This window comes from Betta splendens, chromosome 9 (genome assembly GCF_900634795.4).
Source record: "Betta splendens chromosome 9, fBetSpl5.4, whole genome shotgun sequence".
In the NCBI taxonomy this organism is placed as follows: domain Eukaryota; kingdom Metazoa; phylum Chordata; class Actinopteri; order Anabantiformes; family Osphronemidae; genus Betta; species Betta splendens.
In genome coordinates, this window is record NC_040889.2 from 28486837 (window position 1) to 28513691 (window position 26855).

The 26855-nt window shown below is 47.0% G+C and overlaps 1 protein-coding gene across 6 annotated transcripts in view; it reads left to right on the forward strand.

The window, feature by feature from the left end:
- Positions 1–26855, forward strand: part of adamts3 (ADAM metallopeptidase with thrombospondin type 1 motif, 3) — a 70527-nt gene that overhangs the window by 11054 nt on the left and 32618 nt on the right. For 5 of the 6 annotated variants that reach the window (XM_055511625.1, XM_055511627.1, XM_029162118.3 and 2 more), the window contains 4 exons: positions 3679–3829; positions 20927–21120; positions 24834–24917; positions 25597–25753. In XM_055511625.1, coding sequence (XP_055367600.1) covers positions 3679–3829; positions 20927–21120; positions 24834–24917; positions 25597–25753 — 586 coding nt within the window. Of the gene's footprint in view, positions 1–3678; positions 3830–17054; positions 17383–20926; positions 21121–24833; positions 24918–25596; positions 25754–26855 lie in introns of those variants that run through there. The other variant, XM_055511629.1, reaches the window with a different exon arrangement.

A 26855-nucleotide genomic window follows, 5' to 3' on the forward strand; every position in this document is an offset into this window, starting at 1 on the left:
CCAAGCGCGATTTGGTTCACGAGTCTCATTCATGTTCACCAAGAAGTGCCCTTGGTTTGAACGCACCGCAGGCCAGAAAAATGACATTCCATTAAATCTCTGAAGCAGCTTTCTCAATTATTTAAACTAATTTCTGTTTATTGTTATTGAAACTAATTCTGCTTCTTCAAATAATCAGAAGTGAACTTGTGTATTTTTGCCCTTTAAAGATTCTTTACAGCTCACGGATGAAAATGGCAAAGTAACGATGACGAAGGTTTGGTCACATGTTTGAAAGCAAACACACCTTTGAACAACACCGAGGGTGAAAGGTGGCAGTGTCCTGGCTGAATCCAGACCTTTTTTCAGCGAAGCAGTACCTCAAGGTTTTTTTTTTTTTTTAAACGAAAGCACGTTTATACCGAGCTCCTTAAGAAGTTTAGACTGAAAGGGGCTGTTTTTGAAGAACTGGAGCCCTTCAGCTGAATCCCAGCTGTTTTCCTTGGCAGGGGAGCGCTGTCTGCCTGGCTGGGGCTGATGTTGGGATATTAAACTGATAGAACACAGCGCTCCTCGTCCATTTTTGAGGCTTGCGTCGAGGCACCGAGCGGCTGAACCTCTGGCAGACACCTGCTATTATCTCCACTCGTCTCAGATAACACTAAACACCAGGCGATAAACCCCTCAGATGGCGCAATGTTTACTCTCAGGGTTTCATCTTGTGTCGAGTGAAAGTGTGTTTAAAGCCTCTCGATGCACAAATTATGGGATTGTTGCCAGATAAGTAATTTCATTTACCTCGGAGCTGGAGTGCGTTTTCCTCATGGTGATTGTTTGTGATTGATGAGCGCGAGGAGAGGAGAGCGCACGTGGGCACGTTCTCACAATCACTCAGAGCTCACAGGCCAGAGCTCAGTCACAATCAGCGCATTCCATTATATCTTCAGTGGCCGGAAGGGTTTGAGGTAAAGGTGTAAATAATAATCCAGACTTGATTAATGGTGCATCAGGTGCGACGGGTTCAAGTTGTGGGTTCGGTTTTTCGTAGCAGCTTTTACTTTCGTGAATAACGCTGATGGGGTCGGGTCCATTAGCAGCAGGTTCAGGGCCTGGAGTCGCTGCTCAGGTGGGTCCCGCTGCCGCTCACTTGGATGTTAATAAGATGCTATTGCTGCCGTGTCGCCGTGACCGACCGCTGTGACTCTCCTGATCCGCTCACAGCAGGAGGCGCGATGCAGTCGGTGGCAGGGATTCCACCAGCTGCAGCTTTTAATTGGACGCGTTTGGAACAGGTGCTTTTCACCACTACCATGCGAGGCGACCTGTTCAGCGCCTCCTGGCTCATTTGGGCTCCGTGTTTCCTGAATCTGAATGCGTGGCTTGTTGCAGCTCATCCTGGCTGGGGAGCAGACGACATGTAGGACAGACAGGGGCCTCTCCGAGCTCCTCTCCTGCCTCCAGGTCACAAGACGGCCTTGAGACGCGAGGATTCGGCCTCGCCGGCGCAGAGAACAGGCTCCTGCAGGTTTTTATTTACGTGGCGTCATCCTCTTTGTTTTATGGGTTGACATGAAGCAAAGCAGGGATTTAATGAGCTGTTCTCTCTGTGACTGTACAGTAAGTAAAACTATAGAAACAACCATTATTTTGATTAGTGCTTTGCTGCAGCGGCCTAGTGTTCCTGCTCACACCTTCCACAGAGCAGTGATGAGTTGGTGTCGGGCAGTGGTTCAGCTTTGGTGGATATGACGCTACGTCTGCTCAAACGTGACCCGATCTGCTCACACTGTTTCAGGACATTTAATGGATGGTCAGAATTGAGCATCTTCCTGATTTTATTACCGCCTTCAGTTTTGTCTCCAGTGAAGCAGGAGAACTACACTGACTTAATTCCAGGTGGTCAGAATGCAGAAATCACTGTCGTGATTGATTTGCCGTGAAGCAGGAGATGAGCTCAGTAAATAAAAGAGCAGCAGGATGTGGTTACGGCGTCAGTCCTCACAATACCTCCGACTGATAATCCACCAACCTTCTGGTGCATATGAAGAATTGGAAATTGGTACTTGACTAGACAAACTGTACCAAAGCCTGACAGTGTGTGCTGACATGCACAATATGTGTAATCTGCGCGAGCTTCGCCTGCAGGTGGGAGATAAATGCAGGAGGAAATCCCCGCTGCACACGCCCAACTTTTTCAAACTCTCCATTTATATGGTGTTCTGCAAATGCAAATAGGTTTGACCTGTTGTGACATGTGCATCCCTCTGCTGGAGACCTGCTCCTCCTTAATGACGGCGACACCTTGTCAGGGATTACTGGCTTTCAGCTCATCTGTATTCAGCTCGTGCTCCTCATACTGTACATGTTATAGCTGTTATTATTCAGCAGCTGTCACTCCCAGATTTTATTTAAACACAAGGAACAGAACATCCTTGTTCCTTGGTTTCACTGCCAGACTGTCATGAGATGAGCGGAGGCCTCGCTTTTATTTATCCATCTGTGGATGTGTGATTTCTGAATATAAATCCAGGGTCCCTGCACCTTCCCACACAAACTTCTGCTACAGAAGGAACGTTGACCTTAACGCTTCCCCGTGGAGGTTCTGATGATTGCTGGAACCAGCGCGCAGTGATTTGAGTGGGACTCGTGTTGGACCAGAACAGGCAGGAGGGTGATTATTGAAAGCTTGGCAAATTGTGCAGGTGTGACATTAACAGTGACATTTACTCCACCCGTGCTGCGTTGGTGGTTGGCGATTTTACCAGCAATACGGCAGCAATGCACCATGGGAAAGAAGGACAACAGCTGATGACACGACCCGTGTACAGTAAACTGAGGATTTCCACACAAACCTCTTCTAATGTGGAAGGACGTGTGTTTCAAACCAGACAATGAGGCTGAGCCTGGTCCTCACTGTTCATAAAGCACCTCTGTGTGTATTCCTCTACAGTGGTAGTGAAATGAGGTGACAGCAGGGAGCCGGGTCGGGTCGGGTCGGGCCGGAGCGGAGGCCAGGGTGGAGCAGGTGCAGAGGTGGAGCTGTTTGAGGGTTCTGCCCGTGCACAGGTGCACAGCAGCAGCAGGCGCTCGCTAATGGATGAGCACCCAGGCTAAGGGCCCTCTGCCTGCCTGGAGTGGTTCCAGCAGCAAAGCGCCGAGAGTGAGCACCAGTGGGACTTCGGTGACGCTGATGGATGAACGGTCACGTCGCACGCAGCCGAGCTTGTGTTTCATCCTCGACAGGAAACGCAGCTACAGACGACTAACGAGAAGCAGATTGTTGTGCAGTTTGTGTCTGATGAGTCCGGAGGCTGTCGACACGTTGTTCTGGTTTCATTCAAGGCGTGAGCGGCTTCTTATTGGAGGGAATCTGCGGGTGTCAGGCAGCGATCACAACACAATTTGGCACCACCGCGTCCCTAACGATGTGGAGCGTTGTGATCGTCCCGGCAGATAATTGCAAATGGATAGAAAACGCAGGAGGAACCAACATGGAGCAAAGTGACACAGAAACGACTGGAAACAATAAATCAGTTTGATGTGATTTGCTTTTTTATCTCTTTACCTGAAAATCAGATTATTGTGTTAAAGCAGCTGCTCATGTGTGAGCAGTGGGTTTGATTTGTGAGCCGCTGCGATCCTCTGCTGCGCGTGTGAGTTTCCGGCGCCGCCGTTCGCTGACCTGTCGCCGTCTTGCAGGCTGGGATGATCCGCACCGACTCAGACGAGTACTTCATCGAGCCGCTGCAGCGCGGGGCTCAGGAGCTGGAGGACCAGGGCCGGGTCCACGTGGTCTACCGCAGGTCTGCGGTGGTGCAGGACCCCCCCGGCGCGTCGCTGGACTACCAAGGTAGGAGCACGAGCATCACTGGGCCGCTGCAGACGCTCTGAGCACAGCACACGGCGGGTGCAGGACAGGACCAAGCTTCTACAACCTTCACATTATGTGACGACTCGCTCTTGTGGCCGCACTCGTAGCTCTGCATTTGACTCATCAGCCTCATCAGCAGTCAGTCGTGAGGAGGATGTATTAGCTGTCTGTTCAGGAACCTGTGGAACCTCCCCCGTGTTCCTCTGGTTCTACTGTTACAGACCCCACTGCAGATCCAAAACCATTCTCACCGAATAAAAGAACACAGCAACAACAAGCGTCATTACAAACAATCCAAAGGACCCGTTCACATGTAAACAGGTGTTGTAGTTCTGGTTAATGGAGGTCTTTGCATCCTCACTGCGTCGCTGCCTCGCTGCTCTTAGTGACGGTGTGAGCTGATGTTTCACATCAAGTAATCGCCGCTTGCTGCCGTCCACACGTTCCTTGTTGTTGCTCAGTGCACCTGTGACGGTGCTGCTGCTGACTCACATGTCGCCCAGTGCGAAGGAGAGCGTCCCCAGAAATATTCACGAGGCCTATGAGTCACTTTGTGCCTCGGAACAAATATATGAATATGATTTGCATATAAATATATAGTGACGTTTCCAGGGAGAGGCTGAGCATCAGCAGTAAAGCAGGCTGCAGCGTTACACAAGGTGTTTGGATTCCTGCATGAAGCGTCTGCCTGAGGACGGATTCGCTCTGATTGCTGTTATGGAAGAGCCAAGATTAGAAAATCAGCTGCGTTTTAAACTCTGGCTGTAAATGTTTACAAGTCAGATTAATTCTGTTCATTAGACGTTAATGAGTGACTCTGAATCCGTCTGTCCAAACAATGATAAATACTCTGTTTAAATCCTGGTGAATTGTTTATTTGGGGACTTTGGTCCAGATTCTCTGTGTTGTTGCTTCTCTCTCGGCATCTTTGCTGTACTTTAAAACTTTAAAGGAGCGTGAGTGAGACCGAAACGTCTGAACCTGAGCTGCAGTTAGATTTCAGTCCTAAAGCCGAGCGCGATCCATGACAGCAGCAGGCGGATGCTGCTGCTTTAGCTGTAACTGTAACTGTTGGATTATTAGAAGACCACAAAGCACGCGTTCCATTTACAGGACGTCTGTTGGAACAGGAAGTAAAGCGTTGCCATAGAAATGAGCAAAGCAAAGATGAGCAAAGAATTCAGGCTCCTGAAGCGATAAGGAGCAAAGGGTATTTCTGTGTCACAGTTTATTTGTGGGGCTGCGTTTAAAACGTAATGACTCATTCAAAGGCCTTTTGTCTCATTCACCTTGGGCTGTTTCTTAACCTCACATTTATCCGTTGACTTCTCCGACTTGGTGAAGGCCACAATTACCCCCCCCCCCCCCCTCCACCTCCACCTCCACCTGAACCTGCAGCGCTACAGTGAAGTTTCATCAGCCATGTGATGTGGTGATTGAAGCTGTTCCACCTCCTTTAATAACATGGATCTGTTTTTACTTCTACAGTTCTAAAAAACATTTGAGTTTTCTTTTTCTTTTGGGCTGCTGTTGGTAGTAATAGAATCAATAAATCCCTGTGCTGGGAGCACGCCTGCACTTACTGAAAGCCATGTCTGCAGTTCAGGCTGCGGATCCAGCATCACTTATACTGTAACTAGATCCTCAACAACGGGTAGTGCATAGAAATGATTTAGATTACTAATGAACCACAAATTAGACAATCTCTTCACACTATCCTGTATATCCAATCTATAATTGGACAGGTTGGGCTGCATATAAAGAATAAATGCTTAAATATCACATTCATTAAGGTCTAAATTGGCTTCATGAGGTTTTATCTGTGGATGTGGGTTCTCGCTCCTTAATCCGATCAATAGGAGACTGCAGGAATCCAGCTGGGAGTGATAAGCTAAACCCTGGTTGAAATCAGCTCCACGAACAGCGAACCACAGTGCGCGTGGATGATTCGCGGCCCGGCGAAGCTGATTGCATGCTCCTGTTACGGTGAATGGGCAGCTGATTGTGTCAGCTGCAGCGCGGGAACGAGGCCACAGCTGCCAGGCAGGGTGTGATCCACCAGAAGCAACCTGGAGGTCAGGGTCGCACGGTGGGCAGGTTATCAGACAGTCGGCCCAAAATGAAGGAAACCCAATCAAATCTGTCCTCCTCGTGGTTGAAGCAAACCCTTTAAAGACGGGTGCTGTGATCGAGTGAGTGACATTTAAAGAGTCGTTACCGTCCCTGTTCTGCTCAGTGGAGATATGAAACCAACAGGATGTCAGGAAAAGAAGGTGGATAATGGAATAGAAATGATTTAGATTACCAATAAACCTCAAGTTAGACAATTTCCTCACACTAGACCAACAGGATGTTGGTTTCAGGTCTGCTTGTCACCTCATATAATGAGCTGTTTTTTTTTAAGTGGATGATTGAGCTGTTTGCAGCGTCACTGCTCGCTGGTGGTGCCTTTAAACAGCACTGTGACACAGGAGTGATGGGGAATCAAGGCAAACAGCTCTGCAGCCTTCTCTCTTTGGCCGGGACTGTTTGCTGTTTGAGTGCAGAGCAGGTGGCAGATGACGCGGCAGCTTTAAAAAGCAGAGAGGTGACAGATCAGCCAGTGACGGAGCAGCAAGCGCTCAGTGAATGAGCGGAAGGGAAGGCGTGAAGGCCGGTGCTGCAGCGTGAAAGTGGTAGAGGATGGTGTGATAGAAAGGTGTCTCTGAACCGCAGGTTGCAGTCGCAGTCGTAGCACGTCACTGCTCCCACTGCAGGTCCTCCAGCAGTGACGGGAGCCACCAACGAGGAAGAAGGCTCACTCCACACTACAGCCGCCGCTCCTCTTCCTCCTGATATGACGGTGCTAATTGGATTTCATGGCCCGAACCACTTTTCAGTACTCTCTGTCATGTCGTGAGACCGGCGGATTGTTAGATTGATTTTCCAAACTCCCTCTGGCTGGAGGCAGAAGGTGAGAATCCCTCGTGTTTAACAATCGCTGCTGTGATGCCTAAGAGCAAGACACGGCGTCTCAGAGGAGCTGCTCAGCGGGAGGAGTCTGCAGCAGGTTGTGCGTTAAATGCCATAATGATGATGAAATCGCACGTTTGCATGTGCAAGAGCCGTCCTATTCTAATCATTGCTGTCATATTTCTAGTCAGAGCTGTTATATGATGAACCTAGAGTCCTTTAAATGTCCAACTACTTACATGCCTGTGATCATTTCATCTAAATTATCCGCATGCTTTAGATTCTGCTGTGAAAGATGAGTGGCTCTTTAAATCATTAACATGGACTTTAAAGGCAGACGTCCCTCGTAGCATTTAGCCTCTGGGTTTGCTGGTAATAAGTCATTTATTAGAAACCCTACCAAAATAAGAGAATCACTGTAATCTGTGGAAAGCCTTAGAGTATAAACATCCTGTATACGGTTTGATTAGCTTCCTTCTTCCTCGTCTCTTGTCTCTCCTCGCCTCAGTCACAGCTCCTCAGTGCTGGCACAGCTTTTACCTTTAGAGATCAATTCCAGCAACCTTTTTTCTTTTGTTTGTCTCATATATAAAAGCTTTGGATTTTTTGTGTCTTCACATGTAATGATTTTCATGGCGTTTCCTGTGCTTGGCTTAATTAATGGAACACACATTTGAATACAGGCGACCTTTAGTATTGATCTGTGAGTGCAGTGAACAGCGGCCCGGTGCCTGTTTATCACAGCTTCTCTGCAGCTCCTTGGTGGTGAAAAGCACGAGCCGCAGTCCCAGCTCTCCCACAGTGTTACACATGCCATCACCCACTGTGAGCTGCTGCTCACTCATCCTCATCCTCCTCATCCTCATCAGGGTCAATACGCGAAGGCCATGTTTGTTTCAGTCCCTGCTGAACCACTGTGAAAACAAGATGCTGAGCAACTGCCTCGAGTTGTTTTTTGAAGGTTGTTGAAATGATGTGGATGATGAACTGCTGCGATTTGGGAGGAGGAGAAGCTGAGACGTCAGGACGAACAGAACAAAGGCCGCGTCCGCGCTGGGACGACCGCCGAGCCTTCAGCCCTCAGCGTCTTCCGCTCTGGGCTCACGCTCAGCCGAGGGTCTCGACTGTGGGAACCGTGCCCGTCGCAGCCTCACCTATAACAAAAGATTATCCCAGCATTTATGCAACAGGATTCTGAATAAATAATTCTCTGCGGCTTCACTTGCGTCTCAGTTCGAACAATCGGGTTTATAGAAACCGGATTCTGCTGACACTGCTGAAAGCACAACAGCTGTGAGCGTTGTCTGTTTTCCCTCCAAACACGTTTCTCTGATGCGACGCTCCAAAGAACGCAAACGCGGTCCAGAGGCTGCGCATGGAACGGTGTCAACAGTCACCCGCAACACGAGCTCCAGCGGATCAGCTCCAGTCCTGCAGATTTTTATCTGCGGCCGACGCTCAGAGACGTGCAGGTTTAAGGCTCCTCAGCTTTTCAGCTTTGCTCCATTCACAGGAACAAACTGGAAGCAAAAGCACATGAGCTGTAGCTGTGCATGAATGAGTTCAGTTTCAGTGATGCTGGCGTCTGATGGATAAGACAATGACTGGACTTCACGGCTCCTCAGACGATCACGTAGCAGAAACGACGCATTCATCCAGTCAAGCACAGCCACTGCTGCACAGTGCAGCCGTAACTAGGACTACGGAGACTGTAAACAGCTCTGGACGTCGTATAAGCTGAAGCACATGTTAGCAACCTGCTCTCACGCTTCAGCTCAGTCTTAAGAGGGGCCGATGACAGGGCAGCGGGTCTGAGCTCAAACAAACCCAACGTGTAGACGCACACGTCGCCTTCTCCAGGAGCAGAAGCCTCCAGGGTCCACGACGAGTCAAAAGAACTGAACTCTGCACATTAAAGCGCGGAGGCAGACGTTAATGGATTCACCATGATCCTGCAGCTCTGGGACAGATGTGACGCTGGTCCAGCTGTGATGCTGCAGAGACGAACCCCAGGTGGTCCACACTGAATAATGAGGCAAACAGCTCCGTGCTGTAGGTCGTCAGTCCAACGTATGCGCCACGGCAGAAAAGAAGCGTCTTTCAGCGCCATTACAGCAGCTTTAATTACTGTTTTAGAGGTCAGTCTGCATGTAAACACGCTCCATACTCCTCCCTCTCCATCGCCGTGTAACTATATGGTTTTCAATTTCATATCCACACATTGCACACAGAATAAAGCTTGTGTGTGTGTGCGTGTGTGTGTGCGTGCGTGTGCGCACGTGCGTGTGTGTGTGTGTGTGTGTGTGTGTGTGCGTGTGTGTGTGCGTGCGTGTGTGTGTGTGTGTGTGTTGTGTGTGCGCGTGTGTGTGTGCGTGCGTGTGTGTGTGTGTGTGTACGCGTGTATGTGTGTGTGTGTGTGTGTGTGCGTGCGCGCGTGTGCGCACGTGCGTGCGTGTGTGTGTGCGTGCGTGTGCGCACATGCGTGTGTGTGTGTGTGTATGCGTGTGCATGTGTGTGTGTGTGTGCGTGTGTGTGTGCGTGCGTGTGTGTGTATGTGTGTGTGTGTGTGTTGTGTGTGCGCGCGTGTGTGTGTGTGTGCGTGTGTGTGTGTGTATATGCGTGTGTGTGTGTGTGTGTGTGTGCGTGCGTGTGTGTGTGTGTGTGTGTGTGTGTGTGTGTGTACGCGTACGCGTGTATGTGTGTGTGTGTGTGTGTGTGTGTGTGTGTGTGTTCCTGGGAGATGAGAGCTGATGTCCAGACTCCGTTGAGATCTGAGCCTGTTAACTGCCCTGAGCCCCTGGTGACAGATTCACGCTCTGCAACACTGAAATCAGGTTTCATTCTCACAAAGCGTGGAAAAGTAGAGTGGAAAACTAGCGCCTGGCGTCTGGAGGGAGCATCTGTGGCTTTCACCATCCAGCAGAGCCTCAGCAAAATAAAATAACAGGAGACGCTGAGAGAAAGCTCTGGACAGTGGAGGCAGACGATGATTCATACATGCTGTTGTCCCACAGATGTGTTGAGCTGGCAGGAGCGAAAAGCGTTTAAAGAGAGCAGGAGCTGAAAGGGAAGTGTTGGTCTCCAGTGTGCGACGCTGCTGACGCTGCCAGCGTCTCTGTTTTCACTGGGCCGGCGGCTCACGCGTGTCGCCTGCAGGTCGGAGCGAGCCGACGTGACCGCTGCCAGCTCTTTGGACCGGCACAGGTTTTATGCGTGGTCAGGAGGTCCGGTCCACTGAAAGCGGGACGCGGCCATTCATGAGCGCGTGCTCAGCAGACCTCCAGTGGATGAACAGACGTGTGCTTGGCTCTCGCTCTGTGCAGCACAGCACCTGCTCGCTCGCCTCCTTCCTGCTCTTTGAATGCACATTCTAGTCCTTTCTGCGCCCCGGGATTCCTTAGAATCCCCCAAAAAAGCTCCTTCCAGAGGTTTGTGCGTCAAAACAGATGATGCCCGTGAAAGATGGATGCGGGTGTTTGCCATCTGTTCAGGAGCAGACGGACCTTGCGTTTCATTCTTCACCAGAAGGATTTACAGTGAGTGCCTGAGAGGCGTTGGAACATTCAGTCAGCGTGTGTTGGCTGGAGCTGCAGGTGCCGCGAGGTATCGATTCGCCAGACGGAGGCTACGCCTGAGCCAAGCTGAGGGTGAGCGGTGAACGGCCTTTGAGCAAGGCACGCGGCCTCCAGCTGTTCTAGTGGGTCTGATGTGCTCGTTAGGAGGTGACAGGTCAGTGGGGTCCGTTCAGGCGCTTCCTGTCAGATGGATCTTCTGAGCCACATGTGCTGAACACGCCGCTGCACGTCCTTTTTATTGCTTGTTTTACTTTCATATTAATGGATGTGGCGTCTGATGACTTACTGGCTACATGCAGGTCACATCTCAGGTCTGTTACAGGTTTGTTGGTGATTTTCATCTGAACTGGAAAGTTGGAATTTCAGTGGAGGTGCGCTGTCGTAAATTTCAAGCAGAGCTCAGTCTGAAGTTTTCGTCTCGTAAATCAGGACGAGCCGCTTTCCAAAATCCAAGACAGATGTGCCATGAGTGCGAAGCCGTGCTTTCCACATACATTCTGACTCTGTGGGGACGTGTTGCTGCAGCGTTTTGTTGTTGAGCATGAAAATGAAGGTGGGTGCTTTTTCCAGCAGGGATGTCGTGTTCAGAGGAAACTGGGAGGAACAGAATCCACGACGGCCCAGTTACCTGTTCGAACCCGTGTGTTTCCCATCATACGTCTCCTCTTAGGTAATGGGGTCTGTGCAGGTGGAGAGCTGACATTTACTGCAGAGCCCGGTGTTCCTGCTGTTTCTTCTCGTCTGTTTGGTTGAACTCCGGCCCCGGCAGCGTTCGCTGCAGCTGCGATTTGCAGATAATCTCATTCATCTCAGGTTTAGTCTATGTCTATTGCAGCTTAACTAAGAGATGGTTCCTGTGACTAACAATAATTGCCAGTGACCTGAACCATCTCTAACTATAAGCTTTATCAAAAAGGAAGGTTTTAAGCCTAATCTTAAAGGTGGAGAGTGTGTCAGCTTCTCGAACCTGAAGAGGGAGCTGGTTCCAGAGGAGAGGAGCTTGGTAGCTAAAAGCTCTGCCCCCTGTTCTACATTTAAACACTCTAGGAACCGCAAGTAGCCCAGCGCTCTGAGAACGAAGTGTTCTGCTGGGAGCATAAGGAACTATAAGGTCTTTAAGATAAGAAGGAGCTTTATCATTGAGTACTTTGTATGTGAGTAGGAGAATTTTAAATTCTATCCTACATTTTACAGGCAGCCAGTGCAGAGAAGCTAATGTAGGAGAAATGTGATCTCTCTTTCTAAGTCCTGTCAGAACTCTGGCTGCAGCATTTTGAATGAGCTGTAGGCTTTTTAAGGAGCTGTTAGGACATCCTATGAGTAAGGAGTTACAGTAGTCCAGCCTAGAGGTAACAAATGCATGGATCAGTTTCTCTGCATCGCTCTGAGAGAGGATGCTTCTGATTTTAACTATATTTCTAAGGTGGAAGTAGGCGGTTCTGGAGATTTGTTTAATGTATGATGTAAAAGAGAGATCCTGGTCAAACATGACACCAAGGTTCCTCACAGTAGAATCTGAAGCTAATGTTATGCCATTCAGGGTGGCTATCTGACTCAATAGTGTCTCTCTCAGATTTTTAGGCCCAACAATAAGAATCTCGGTTTTATCTGAGTTTAGTTGAAGGAAGTTTTGGGACATCCAGGATTTGATGTCTTTTAAACAACCCTGAATTTTGACTAGTTGATCTGTTTCATTTGGTTCCAAGGACATGTATAGCTGAGTATCATCTGCGTAAAAATGAAAATTAATAGAATGCTTTCTAATAATCTCACCTAGAGGAGACATGTATAAGCTAAACCGAATTGGACCCAGCACAGAATCCTGTGGAACTCCATAGCTAATCCTTGTGCGTGTGGAGAATTTATCATTAACATGAACAAACTGGAATCTGTTCAACAAATAGGATTTAAACCATCCCAATGCTGTTCCATTAATCCCGATTCTATGTTCTAGTGTCTGTAATAGAATGTGATGATCAATTGTATCAAATGCAGCACTAAGATCTAACAGGACAATGACAGAAACTCGTTGTTTAAATACTCGGAGGCAAAACCTCACTTTAGCAAATGAAGCTTCAGCGTATTCAGACACTGATTCACTAGCTTGTGTTTGGACATGTTGTGATAACAGAAAACTAATCTATGCTGATAGCTTTCCCTATTTCACATTCAGGTGTGATGCAGCCGCTTACGCACTCAGTATCCAAACAGACTAAAGTTGCACAAGGAGCTCAGACACACGCTGACATCCACCACCGTCCAACACCCGCCGGGGTCTGTATTTGGATCCCAGTAGTGTGAGTACAGTAGTACCTGCAGTACTGCAGATCATCAGGCGTGGGTTCCATCAGAGCCGGTGGTTTCTCTCTGTGATGTCTTGATCTCCCTCCCCCCCGGTGGGAGGTGGGAGGTGGGAGACGCCGTGGAGTCGCCTGCAGATTCTCCACACTCACGATGGCTTCAGAGACGCAGCTAAAGGCCGTGTCATTAGCGAAGCAGCCGCTCGTGCTTCGTCTCTGTTTGCGTGATGCACATCGTTGGGATGTTTTCCACGTTGCCTCATGTCCTTAGAAGTTTGAACGCTGAATGCGTCTGCTGTGTTCTTTCCATTTGAAACCTGGTGATAATTAGCTACTCCGTCCTGAGCCAAGGCTCCGAGAGCAGAGTGGAAAACACCTTGGAGGTTTGGAGCGTTTTTTGTTGTCTTCCACTGAACTCGCTGACAATCATCCACAGGTCACATCGCTGTGTTTCCATCGTCTGCCTGGAGCCAAATACTTCAAATTCCTCCGCTTGTTTTGATGCAGCATCCATGCGTCCATTACAGGGCGCTGGAGGAGGAAGGAGGCGGAGCCGCAGCTGTTGGTGGCATACACAGAAATTTGTGCGTTTAACATTCCTGGGTTGTTGCAACATTTGAATTTTCATTGCCTGATTCAACGGCGTTGTGTAAGAGTTTGAGAACTGCAATGAATCTGGCCGTGAGTCTGGAAATGACGCCATCAAAGACGGCCGTACACGTCCTGATTAAATGCTGTTGCTCTGAGTGTTTTATCTCAAGCTGCCTTTGTGTTGAGCCACAAAGTCTCTGCTGCAATATTTCCCTCTTCTGTTTTTTATTATGAGAAACTAATTATATGTCCTTATTAGTTTGGTAAAATAATCTGAGCCCAGCAATAGTTTTGACCAGAACTGGAGCCTTTGTCCAGGTATTTATTGCACCGCAGCTCCACTAAGCAGTTTGAAGCTGTTTCATTTCACTGGATGCTGAACAGTGTGAAAAAGCCTCATCCCTTCACCTGAAACATATTTACACTACAATCTGCAACTAATTGTTTCTGCAATCGTACCATTTACCTGGTAAATAAGTGGAAATTACAGAGAAACTAACACTAAAAGAGTAACTTTCCCCATCAACAATGTTTTATTTGTTGATGATTGATTGAAGGGAAATTAGTTAATGGATGAACTAGCAGGAAAATAGAACAACCTCTACTCTACTCTACTCAGCTACTCTCTACACTCTATATTTTATAGAGACCCTAGCAAATACTTTATACTGTGATGTCTATTAATTTCTTCATGCACTAAGCTCAGGCTTTCACTGTGTGTTTGGTGTGTGTGTGTGTGTGTGTGTGTGTGTGTGTGTGTGTGTGTGTGTGTGTGTGTGTGTGTGTGTGTGTGTGTGTGTGTGTGTGTGTGTGTGTGTGTGTTACTAGGCAAAGAAAGTGGCTGCTGGTTCTGATGCGGTCTGTTGTTTCCATGGTATTATACTTGACCCTTGCATGGTTTTACTTTCATTGTTTGGAGAAGAACATGTCTCTCACGTCCGTCTGGGAGCTTTCGTTTTCACTCGCCAGATGCTGTGAGATTCTCAACACAGGCTTCATTTAATCAGACGTAGATGTCGATTTAGCTTTTCTAATGTGCTGCAGTTGAGGTCGGTAACGTCTACATGCAGTTATGTCCTACTGTATATTTACAGATGTGAATAACACATGGTGAGTTGAAACACCTCAGACGTCGCTCCATGTGTGAAGCACGACCCATGTGACGCGCCAGTAACCAGCGAGCGACATCACGACTCACAGGATGACGTTTTGTGATGTGGCTCGACTCGAACCTCATCAGTCAGACAGGATGAAGCCATCAGGGAAATCAGTGGCGATTAGCTGGACAAACATCCTGACTCGCCCCTTTGAGTGATGCCAACGTGATAATGTTTTATTTATCCTGGTCTATTTTTACTGCTGCTGAGGATTGATTCCAATTACTATATGAGCAGATTATTGAATTATATTTAAGATGGAAAAGTATTGAAATTGGATTAAGGATGTGAGACTCCAGAGCTAAAATCATCTACAAACTCCTGCCAACGTTCCACAGTCTGGAGTTGAGCTTTAAAGTAAAGCACATCTGCAACATTGAACACGTGCAACACGCGTCTGCGAGTGAGAAAACGTTGACACATCCTTAGAATTGACACCTGGCGCTGCATCTGCATAATGGAACATCTGGGCCTCGGTCCCTGAGACAACGCTCCACAGAACGTTACTGCAGTTTGTTCTGAGCTTCTAAAGATTTTCTGCCAAGTAAAGGAAGAAGCAGGATCACAAACTGCTCCGTGGGGCAGCACCGGCTCCAGCAGCACAGGCCCGCGCTGCACCGTTTTATCAGTGGAACCGGGCAGGGAGCGACTGGAAACAGTCCGTCACGGGACCGAGGCCCATGACATTGGCTCGTTTGTTCCTTCCGAGAAACGGATGCAGGTCACTGAAATATATTGAAGTCCCTGAAAGGAAATACAGTGAGCATTTCTTCCAAAAGAGCCGTTCGCGCCCCAGCATGAATGAAGCTAAAGTTTGGCTGCATGTTGTAACTTTCAGGCCCAACAAGGCCACACATTGTCTGCGTCGGAGCTCGCTCTCTCTCGCTCGCTCGCTCGCTCTCTCTCGCTCGCTCGCTCGCTCTCCCTCTCGCTCCCTCGCTCTCCCTCTCTCTCGCTCTCTCCTAACTCACACGCCGCACAAGTTTTGTTATTTTCTTACTCAACAGTTACAACACAACAGTTTAGCGTGTTTGTGACAGAGCCACTCTAATGTTAGAGCCAAGGAACAGTTCAGCTGATTTAATTTATTATGAAGGAGAGATGAGAACGACGATACGTCTCCATGAGAGCTGGAGACAGAGGGAAACAGCTCGCTGCATGAACCAAAGGGCAACAACAGACACTTGTGATTACGTTTGTACCAAGAAATGCTTGACATCTGGAGGGTGCAGTCGCTGCAGAAGCTGGAAAAACAAAGCACAAACAGAGAACATCGGTGTTTGCGTCTCCTTCTGCCTTCGTCCCAGCATCCTCCTCCTCAGCCACTCCTGTGGGAGAAAACCAACACTGCTGACCTATTTATTATTTACCCTACTGCATGTAAAGTGGTCAGTCAGTTCAGTCAGTTAGACCTGTTAAGGTCGTGTTCACTTATAAAGTGATGTAAGAACTGCCTCCTGCCACAGGCAACTCATATTCATCAGGTCAAAGCTTAATAGTTTAAATGTTTTTCTCCCTTTATGATGTCAGGGCTTAAAATTCAAGTCCACAATTACTTGACTAATGTTGGGCATAATTAAGGTTCTCAGTCCCATTTTATTTGCCAGGCTCCGTTTCACATCTAATAATTATGAGCCCAGCTCAGTAGCTTCACCTTGTCAAAGGCTTCCATGTGAATATTCGCAGCCTCTTTTCATTACTTTGATGATTCTAAACACGATTTTCTCCTTTTACCCATTTTTGAAAGTGAACAACACTTCAAAGTTCATTATAGTTAATTGTTTCCTTATAACAAAAATGCTGCTGTGTGTTTTCTGATAACAACCAGAGGTTTCATCCCCGTCCTCAAAGGCTTTGGTTTTAGATTTTCAGGCTCGTTGAGCTGCAGTTCTGGTTTTAAGATTTCACCTCCTAAATGAAACACCTTTAAATTAACAGTTGTAAAATCTAAAAACCTTGGCACCAAGAAGACTCAGTTAAATCATGTCGCACCCATTTTTGTTGACATGTTAATTTACACTTCTATATTTGCAGCCAAGAGATTTACCTTTATTGTGTATTAGTTTCCACGTCTTTGAGGAAATATCTGCTTTTTATTGCCACTGCTTGGTGCTTGTTTGCTGCCCGGCTGTTGTGTGTTTATTTCAGTAGTTTCACTAAAAACGCTCCTGCTGCCGCTGAAAACATTGATGCCAATAGTAACAGTGAACAGACAAAAAAGTTGTGGGCAGTAAAACCAAAATAATGAGCTGCTGCAAAGAGGACAGAAATCATTAGTAACACATTAATATGAAGCCCAGTGGGAGCAGGAGTGTTGGCTTCAATACTGGGCCTAAAACTCCCCACGACCCTGTTAATAATGATTTATAAGCTGAGGGTGGGCACACACACACACACACACACACACACACAGACACACACACACACACACACACACACACTCAGCAAGCATCTTTTCTCTTCTGCTCTGTGGGTGATTAGACTGCGCTGATGCTGTCATTGCTCATATTCCAACGTTGTGAGGCTGGAACAATAGAGTTGCACACACAACACACAGAGTGATTATGGTCGTGGTTTTATGTCTAATAATTCCCTGACATTACAAGAAATTGCCAGCAGTAAATCACCTTAGCGCGGGAAATAAAGATGAAGCTGCTGTAGAGACGAGACACCTGCTTTCAGTTCATTACAGCTACAACACAAAGAAATGCTGCGGAAACAAACTATCAGACGTTATTAATTATTTAACGCTGTCTCGTGACACATCGACTACGGAAGATTAACGGTAGTTTACTTTGCTGGTATCAACCACTAAACTGCGCATCACAGCGTTTGGTGTTTCATTAAAGCAGCTGCTCCCACTGTGATGAATAAAACAAAGGGGCCTAGCGCTAAAGTTGACTCAGCAAACAGATCGCCAGCAGGTCCAGGTGATCCCCTGTTCCATCAACACGCAGGTTATTAACATATTTAGCCTTAATGTTTGTTAGCCCTGATTGCTCTGTTAGCTCTGTTAGCCCCGATAGTTGTATTAGCAGTGCTGGCGGCGTTAGCCCTGATAGCTCTGTTAGCTGTGCTAGCGGTGTTAGCCCTGATAGCTGTGTTAGCGGCGTTAGCTCTGATAGCTCTGTTAGCTGTGCTAGCGGTGTTAGCCCTGATAGCTCTGTTAGCTGTGCTAGCGGTGTTAGCCCTGATAGCTCTGTTATCTGTGTTAGGGGTGTTAACCCTTATAGCCCTGTTAGCTGTGTTAGGGGTGTTAGCCCTGATAGCTCTGTTAGCTGTGTTAGGGGTGTTAGCCCTGATAGCTGTGTTAGCGGCGTTAGCCCTGATAGCTCTGTTAGCTGTGCTAGCGGTGTTAGCCCTAATAGCCCTATTAGCTCTGTAGCCATATAAAATATGTTACAGTAGCTTATAGCTTTTTAGCTCTCTTAACTAGCTTTCTACTAAATAAATGTTACTTGCCTGATCATCCTGTAATAACTATTAATAATAATAATAATAATAAATAATAATACTAATTAATCTGTTCTAGCAATTGATAAATACATTAATGATAATAATAAATAAATCAGTCAGCTGTACTTGTACAGTGTTAATCAGAAAATGTATTATTATAATCGAATTTGTTACACAAACAGATATTTCAACATTGTCTGAGCTTTTGATTGAATAAACATTATGTTTTATGTTTTGTCAAGCTTTCCTGCTAAAGTTAAAACACTTTTCGTCCAACCACAAACTTCTGCTGATATTTTAATTCACAGCTGCAGCTTGTTGTTGCTGTGATAACCTTGAACACTTGTTATTGCTTTCAGAGTCAGACGCACGATTAGAAATAAGCTGCTCTGTAACCGTAGGGAAGTACGTTGCTCTGTGCTCTATGTTAATGCTTGGGAATCAATATAAATCTTATTCTGGCCTGACTATATAATATGCTCTAATGCAGTATTTGCATGTGAGTAGCTGCCTGTCGTCCACTGAATATTAATGCAGACATGTAGCTTTCCACTGTGGCCTGGTGGCGACGTGCCCGTCGTCCGCCGCTGCCGTTTTTAGCCTGCGGTGCCGCTGGCCGGCCGCGTTGCCGCGTTGCCACGTGTGGGCGCTGACTGGCTGGGGGCCTGTGTTTCCTGGGCTGCTGCTCCCACGGGGCCGGGTCACGGGCGGGTGGAGGAGGGCGCTGGCCGCTGACTGAGGCACAGTAGCGGTCTCACGGAGCGGCGCTGAGGGGAAGTCGTGTGCGTTTGAAGTAGGGACCTCAGAAAGCCTGTTTGCTCAGGGGGGAGAGGGGGGAGGGGGGGGGAGCTGGCCTGCAGCACAAGAATGCCTGTGTCATGACGGGAGCAGCGGAGACGAGGAATGCACTTCACAATCCCAACAGTGTAGGAGCCGGGCCACGGCTGAGGTGGCAGCCATTTCTTTCTATTTACTTTAGCTCCCACTCCACTCAATCACTGGCCTGTCTGTGGCCCACAGCATCACTGGAAAAATGAAAAATGCTCTGTGCTTTTATTTATGGATTGAGATTTTCAAGCAGTTGCCATCGAAAACCATCTTCACTCAATGAGCATGAAATATGAAAAGGTTCAGTCACTTGTTTATTCACGGGGACGTGCAGAAGCTCCGTCGCTCTGCTCTGACTCACCTCCAGCTCCAGCCTTTGACTCTAAATAGGCTCTGTGTGGTTTTCAGAATGGTTTACTTTTCATAATCACCTCCTTTGCGCTGAAGTGTGGGACGACTCCCGTCCGTGCGGCTGAATAATGTGAAACTGATGCTATTATTTTCATGATTGGAAACATCCAGCACCTATCTTTCAGCTCAGTGGCTTTAGGGCCAAAGCACCCAGACGTGTGCACCAGGTTTGGCTTAAATCATTTCTCACTCAAACGTCTTCAGTACAGAAGCTACTGGTGTCTGAGACCTTTGTTTACCAAGCCTGTTTGTTTGTGAATGGGCTGCGTGGACCTACATCAAGGCGATGTACAGTTAGGACCTGAGCTGTCGCACATGCACATTACGGTACATTACTGGTCCCAAGCTGTGCAGCACAAAACCAAAACAATTATGTGCTTTATTAACACCGTAGCCCTGAGCCTGGAGCTAAATGACACTGTCAGGCTGAGAGTTTAATTATAGCTACGAGTGACGATGATGTTTATACCAACTAGTACAAGTCTGAAAGCCTGTGATCAAAGCAGGAGAATTATTGTGGGGCCTTTCATGTGCTCTCTTGATTAATTTTTAAATTGAATTTTAATATTTGCCATGCTGTCAGAGGATGTGGACAATTTGCTAATGGGCACAACAAAGACATTTATGATGCATTGCATTAAAGACTTTGAACCCTGTGAAATGTCTGTAATGACAGAGGGGCCGACATCTGTACACAAACAGAAAGCGTGGAGCGCACGGAGGCTCCAGCTCCTCCGTCTCACTCTGACTTTATGTCCAACAGGACTCAAAGCAGCCACGCTGACAAAAGAAGGACGATTATCCATTGTGAGTGAGGCCAAACAAAACAAGCTGTGGGCATAATCACACACTCTGTTGGCCGCCAACAGTCCTGCTCGGAGACACCCTGATGATTTATGTATTTCTCTGCCAAGGCCGGCGGGGTTTGAACCTGTAACTCTGCTCCTCTCATGACAAAGCCATGAAAGGAAGCCCTTTTCCCCAGACTCCAATCATTAGAGTGGAAAAACGCTTCCCCACTGCTGGCGCTCACCAGAATTACAGCGAGGCCCAGACGAGGCAGTTACATCAGCAGCTCCTTGAGGAGTTTGACAGACACTGTAAAGCTAAGCAGCATTAGGGGGACGCTAAGTACTGGCAAGCTGTTCCATCGAAAAGACAAGTATTAGCAATTTCATGGTCTGATTTAGTTGCAGAGGGCGCAGGGGAGACAGGAAATGTCAAGTCAGATAACTGGCTTCATTTTCATATTGAGTGAAGTACGGAACTTCACATCTGATTTATATAACGGCAAAGAATAATCAGCCGACTGTAAAAATACCTTTACAGAGTTCTAGAACTGCAGTGTTCTTTGCGGGGAAGCTGCTGTTTTTGTATGAAGGGCACTGAGTTAGAGTTCACACGTCTGGATGGCAGCAGTGCAGGAGCAGCGTCTTCTACAGACACGTCCTAATAGTCACAAAGCTTTCAGCATCATAAGCTCAAGAGTGTTTACCTGAGGCTGAAACCCATTCTTCTATGAGTGATGTGACTGAGCAGCAGACAGTTCAGGGCCTGGATGGAGGAACACTGTGGGTGAAAGACATCAATGCAGCCACTACAACATGTGTGTGATAACGTTTGTCTGTCTGTCTGTCTGTGTGATTGTCTGTATATTTGTCTATGTCTGCCTGCCTGCCTGCCTGCCTGTCTGTTTTTATTTATTTATTTATTTATTTATTTTCATGTTTGTTTGTCTGTCTCTTTGTTTGTGTTTGTTTGTTTGGAGGGTGATCGTCTCAATCCTGGTTTCTGTTTCCCTTTCAGAACCGCAGCTCAATGTAGCCGGGACTCTCTCCTCCGTAGCGAAGCAGGTCAACGACACCGTCCACCGCCGCGTCCCTCGAGACGCCGGCGAGGACGACTACAACATCGAGATCCTGCTGGGAGTGGACGACTCTGTGGTTCGGTTCCACGGCAAGGAGCACGTCCAGAACTACCTGCTCACCCTCATGAACATCGTGAGTGCTGCACAGATTGGAACAATATGTTTTGGGTTATTTTTCACATCTATCGTAATAAAACACCCACGGGCCATTTGCTGCTTTCCTCCTTTAATGTGAGGAGTGAGGTGATGCCTTCACTTCCACCGTCTCCTCTTGTTCAAATGCTGCGATCACACATTCGTGTGCCAGTGAACCTGTTCGGTTTGACTGGTGACACTTTACCCGGGGCTGAACTGTGAAGCTCATGTCTGTATGTATATATGCTGTCCCACATTTACCGTGTCCTAGTCACTTCCCACAGCAGCTGTCAGCAGCAAACAAGCGTTGATAAATCCAGTGTCCACAAGCTACTGTTCTCTGCACCAAAGTTAACAATGAGCTGGTGAAACGCCAGAATGCCAGATGTGAACCTCACTGATAGTGTGCAGGAGCGAGCCAGCGACATATTGGACCTATTTGTTTAATCAACAGAGAGTAAACCTTGTCGTGTTTGTTTATTTATGGATCCATTCATTTGTTAATCGCCGTCCAATCACAGCTGGGGATGATCCTGCCCTCTGGTGTATGTGTTCTGAGCCTCTCTGCACCTCAGCAGGACTGTTTAGACTCTGTTTATTGGTATTTGACAGCCATTTGCCGCAGGAGGCAGATTTAAACGGCTGTGTTTACTCATCAAGAAGTGGCCCATATGCGCCAGCGTTGGCCGGCTGTGTGACGAGGTGTTCTGCTAATAAGGACGGCTGCAGCAGATGGAAAGGTGCTTCCAGTGGTCGGATCAAAACCTCCGAGCGACTGGAGATGGTTGAGGATGAACGTAAAGCTCACACGTTGGGTCGGACGTGGATGTGTTTGTGCACCCGACGACCCGTTTGGCAGGAATTGCTGACAGTAGCTGGTGCTTTGGCTCTAATGAGGCCTGTGTGTAGCAGCAGGAGATTTATGAGCCAGTTGGGAGCAGGATTATGTTGCCTTTGATACTATCAGGGGGTTGAGTGTGTCACAGTTTTAGTTTGCTGTTGATTCCAGACAAACTTGGCTGAACTCCTAATGATTTCATGTATTTCCTGTGAAGGCAAAGTTCTTTTTAAGCGCTACACAGGTTAATCTGTGCGTACGCGCAGAAACACTGGTGGATTATTCTTCTCTGCATAAGCCTTTAAGCTCACAGTCGTCACAGACACACACGTTTTCCATCTTTCCACCATTTGTGTCTGGAGGTGTCTTCGTCACATGTTAAGCGATGTTTAAACCTCCACACCCAAACAGGCGTCCTCATACTTCCTCTCCCTCCTACCTCTCTCAGACCTACATGCACACTCATCTGTGTCCTTGCTGCTCCCTTCTCTCCTCACTGACCTCTGCTTCCTCCTGCATCTTTGACCTGAGCTCACTTCATTTATTTGTTTGTATTTCTTATGGTTTCATCCAAAGCACTTTCAGTTTGCCTGTGACTCACATGCACCCGTCATACACACAGACAGACATGCACACTCCTGTCTGACATCAGGGGCAATCTGTGATTCAGCTCTTCCTTTGAGTCATTGTTGCTACTGCCTCAGTCTACACTCGCCCTGGAAGTCGTCCCCATCAGAATATTTGACCTCATTTGCATTAGTTTAAATGATGTGATTGACAGCGTGGCCCCTGTGTGTACAGTACAAATACCCACTTAGTTTTTGTTTTTTTTGGTGATTTCTTCTGCTCTTACGCTGCTGCTAGTCAAGCTTTTCTATAAATGCATACATTCATAATCCAGATTAATGATGAATTGATCTAAAACAGAACATAACAATAAACATAATAATAATGGTAATAATGATAAATAATGAATAAATATGAATGTGTTTGTTAATGGTTGTGACGCACCCAGCGTCTGAGTTTAAAGCCTGAATCAATAAAACACAGGGACGGATAAAAGATACTGAGATGTTTTTAATAATCAGAAATGGTTTCTCCAAAGTCCAACTCGCTTCTGATCCAAAGTTGATCTGCCGTCAAACAGATGAAAGCCTCTGTTTCCTTGCGGCCTATGTCCTCCCATTCTTTCTGTTCCCATGAATCTTTGGAGGAAGTGATAAAAACTCAAGTGAAACAAATGTGAATGCAATTAAGGGGAAGTGGGATCCACCCAGCGTCTCTCTCAAGGACGTGAACACAAAGAGCTGGAGTCAGTTCCTTGTTCCCATTCTCCTCCACCCTCTCAGCTGCTGTCTTCTCTCCTCCATTTCTCCTCTGCATCCCTTTTCTTGTCTCCCTGTCTTCGTTTGCTCTTCTCTTTGCATCTTCTCTGCTTCCATCTCTCTCTTTTTTCTCCACCTGTCTATGTTCAGCTTGTACAGAATGCATGGCTGTGGCTGTGACCAATAACATCAGCCATTTCATTTTCATGGAATTGCTTCTAGACACGGCTTCATTATTCTAGCATTATGGTGTGATATAAGGTGTAATATAGCATTGATACACTAGTGTGCTAATGTATGATAAGCAAAGTGTACATATCAAATACCAAGCTTAAGCTATTCCATTTCATTCATTGTTTTCATTACTTTTGCAGATTTCTCTCCCTCTCTCTCTCTCTCTCTCTCTCTCTCTCTCTCTCTCTCTCTCTCTCTCTCTCTCTCTCTCTCTCTCTCGCTCTCTCTCTAGCTCTCCTGTAGCTGCTTTTACAGTAGTGTGCTGCCTGTTGGTGCTTTTGCTGCCGGTCGAGGCAGATGAACACTTACCCTGAGCTCTGCTCACTGGGATTTGTTGGGTTTTCAGCAGATGACTTTTTTTGCTTTTCTTTTATTTTTAATTTAGATATTGTCAGTGTAATGTTGTTCAGTGTGACGGGCTCATACATCCTGCAGCTTCAGGCAGATACATGAACATGCAGTCAAACAGCAGCAACATCAGTATATTTATTAAACCCCAGATACACACAGAAACAGGGAGCAATGATGATCCCTGAAGGGGAAATTTGATCCTCCTGGCTGATTAAAACACACTATGGAAGCCGTATGTTGACTGCTGAAGACCAGGCCACAGCTGGAGCTTATGTGCTCAGGTAAAAACGGATAAAAATCACTTTACCTTTTCCCCTTAGGTTTAAGCTGGTGGAAAATGAGGCTTCCTGTGGAGAATCATTGTGTGGATGCAGCTCTCTTTACGTTACAGGAGGGCTGCAGGCAGCTGAGATGACCTGAATACTAAAAGCCTCTATCAACCACTTCTTATTCCTCTGCACCTTTGTGCATCTGCTTTTTCTCTCCAGTCTCTTATCGTTTTCAAGGCAACATAATGTCTGAAGGCTTTTTTTGTCCTCACAGAACTACTTTGATGCAGTATGTTGGCACTGAACACAAACAACTTTTATTGTGACTGTATATAGTTTGATAAACTGCAAACGCTGCTATTTCTGCTTTCAGAGTCCTCTTTTTATTTATCTTTGGGTTACGGTTAGAGGACGCGGCAACATTATGATGGGAAGCGCCTCCGTGCTGCATTTAGTGACTCTGCTCCAAATAGCAGTTACACGGGTCTATGATTACAGTCATTCATAGTGATTTGTTAAGAATGGTTGGTTTCTTGTGCTCACTTTCAGTGATGAGTGAAAATTAGAAGCCCAGAATTAACACGATGGGAGGATTTCGGCCTCGGTGACGCAGACGCCTTAGTGAAGACGTTCTGTTTGCGGGAGCTGTTGAATATCCTCTGATTGACCGTGTTTCCCCCCTTTTGCTTGACAGGTGAACGAGATCTACCACGACGAGTCGCTGGGAGTGCACATCAACGTGGTCCTGGTGAGGATGATCATGCTGGGCTACGCCAAGGTGAGGGTTCCCCACCACACTAAACTGAGCTGAACTTAAATGACCTCAGTCCTCCCCCTCCAGTGTTCTCTCCTAATCTGTACTGTTTGATGTGGTGAACTAGGTCACATAGTTGTATTTCAGTAGCCTCGTTATGCTTCAGTGGCACATTGGCCCGTTTCTGGTGCAGTAGCTTCATTTGATGGTCGCATGAACGTCCTCCTGTCCTCCTTCAAGGACGGAGCGCAGAGCTGAAGGGAGGGGACATGTTTTGATGTTTCGTTGTTTGATCGTGTTTTAACCGAGTGGGTGTAACTTTTGCAGAGCGTGATCTGAGTTGACCTCTGAGTGATGATGTGTGGAGCTTTGATAGTGGAGCGGGTGAAGGAGCAGATATTGATGAAGATCCAAAACAAAATGATCCTTCCTGGTCACAGCTAGTAAACAGTGATTGTACAACACGAGCTGAGCCTGTTTCACACCTACTGTGAACAAGTCTTCCTAAGTCTTTTGCAGTGTGATAGTGATTTGGGTTTCCTGGTGTTTTCCAGGACTCTCAACAGCTACACATCCATGATCACCCCAGAGGCTGTTCCGTCCGTGTACAGTGAACACCACTGACACCTGCCATCGTTAACAGTCCGGCGACATGGATGTTCGTTAGTAAGCGTTTGTCTTCCTCTCCCTGTTCCCCTGTCAGTCCATCAGCCTCATTGAAAGAGGCAACCCCTCACGGAGCCTGGAGAACGTGTGTCGCTGGGCCTTCGTGCAGCAGAAAGGCGACCCGGACCACGCCGAGCACCACGACCACGCCATCTTCCTCACACGCCAAGGCTTCGGCCCCACGGGAATGCAAGGTGAGGGCCCGACCCCGCTGCCAGCGGGTTCTGTGAGCAGACAGAGTCATAGCAGCAGTGAAAGCACAAAACTTGTCATTTAGGAAGGACGCTTGTGTTTATTCTTGACATTAATGGGTTATGTTAAAGGAATTCTCATCTTGTGTTGTGTTGAAAGCGGGCCTGTCATGCAGGTCCTGCTTTGCTTCAAAATGTTTTTGTGACAGCTTTCTGGGCGCCTGTTATTAAAGGTAAAAGTGAGTGTTTTATCCGACTCTGAAAAACGAGGCCGGTCACTCAAAAGCCCCTTTGTCGCTAATATCAAGCTCAGATATAACAATCGATCCGTCAGTGTTAACACCCAAGACGACTTTTATATTTCATATTTGGCACCTTTCCTTTATTTCTCTTCTTCTGGAGGCTTCAGCCAATTTGCACTGTCTGCCAGAAATTGATTATTGTTCAGCCTGCTGCTTATTTTCTCCACAGAAACAATGGGACGACTTAGCTCCAACTTTCCCTAGTCAGCACTGTCAAAGGCCCATTTAACTTGTTTAATGGAGTTTTATGTGCCTCTTTAAGGAGCAGCTGCATTTATGCATTACTCATGTGTTTGGCTTCGACTAATCCGTTAATTCCTTCAGTTCTATGGAGACAAAGGAGAATAAATGAGTGGTGTTCAGGCGTGTTCCAGACATGGCAGCTCAGCTTTACAGAAACATTTGTTTTATGTTACTGGTGCATTTAGCAAACTGGATACTTGATGCCATTAATTGTGCTTCTAAAATATCGCATCTACAACATTCTGTGTTCATGACAACATACAGTAATATGAGTCAATTATGAGGAAGCCGCCAATAACAGTGGGTGTAAAGCAGCGGCCTAATTTAAGAGTGAATTAATGCAAACTGTGCAGATGAAGTGTTGAACTGAAGTTAGAGGAAACAAACAAAGCTGCAAAGTGAGACTTTATCAAACATGCTCGTTATTTTTAATCAGGCCGCGTCTTTGTCAGCTTCCATCAGCGACAGCTACGGGTCTCAGGACTCTTCACACGGCGTCACCAGCCAGTTTTAATTGTATAGTGTCAGAAATAAATGAAAATGGAATGAAGCATCGTTAG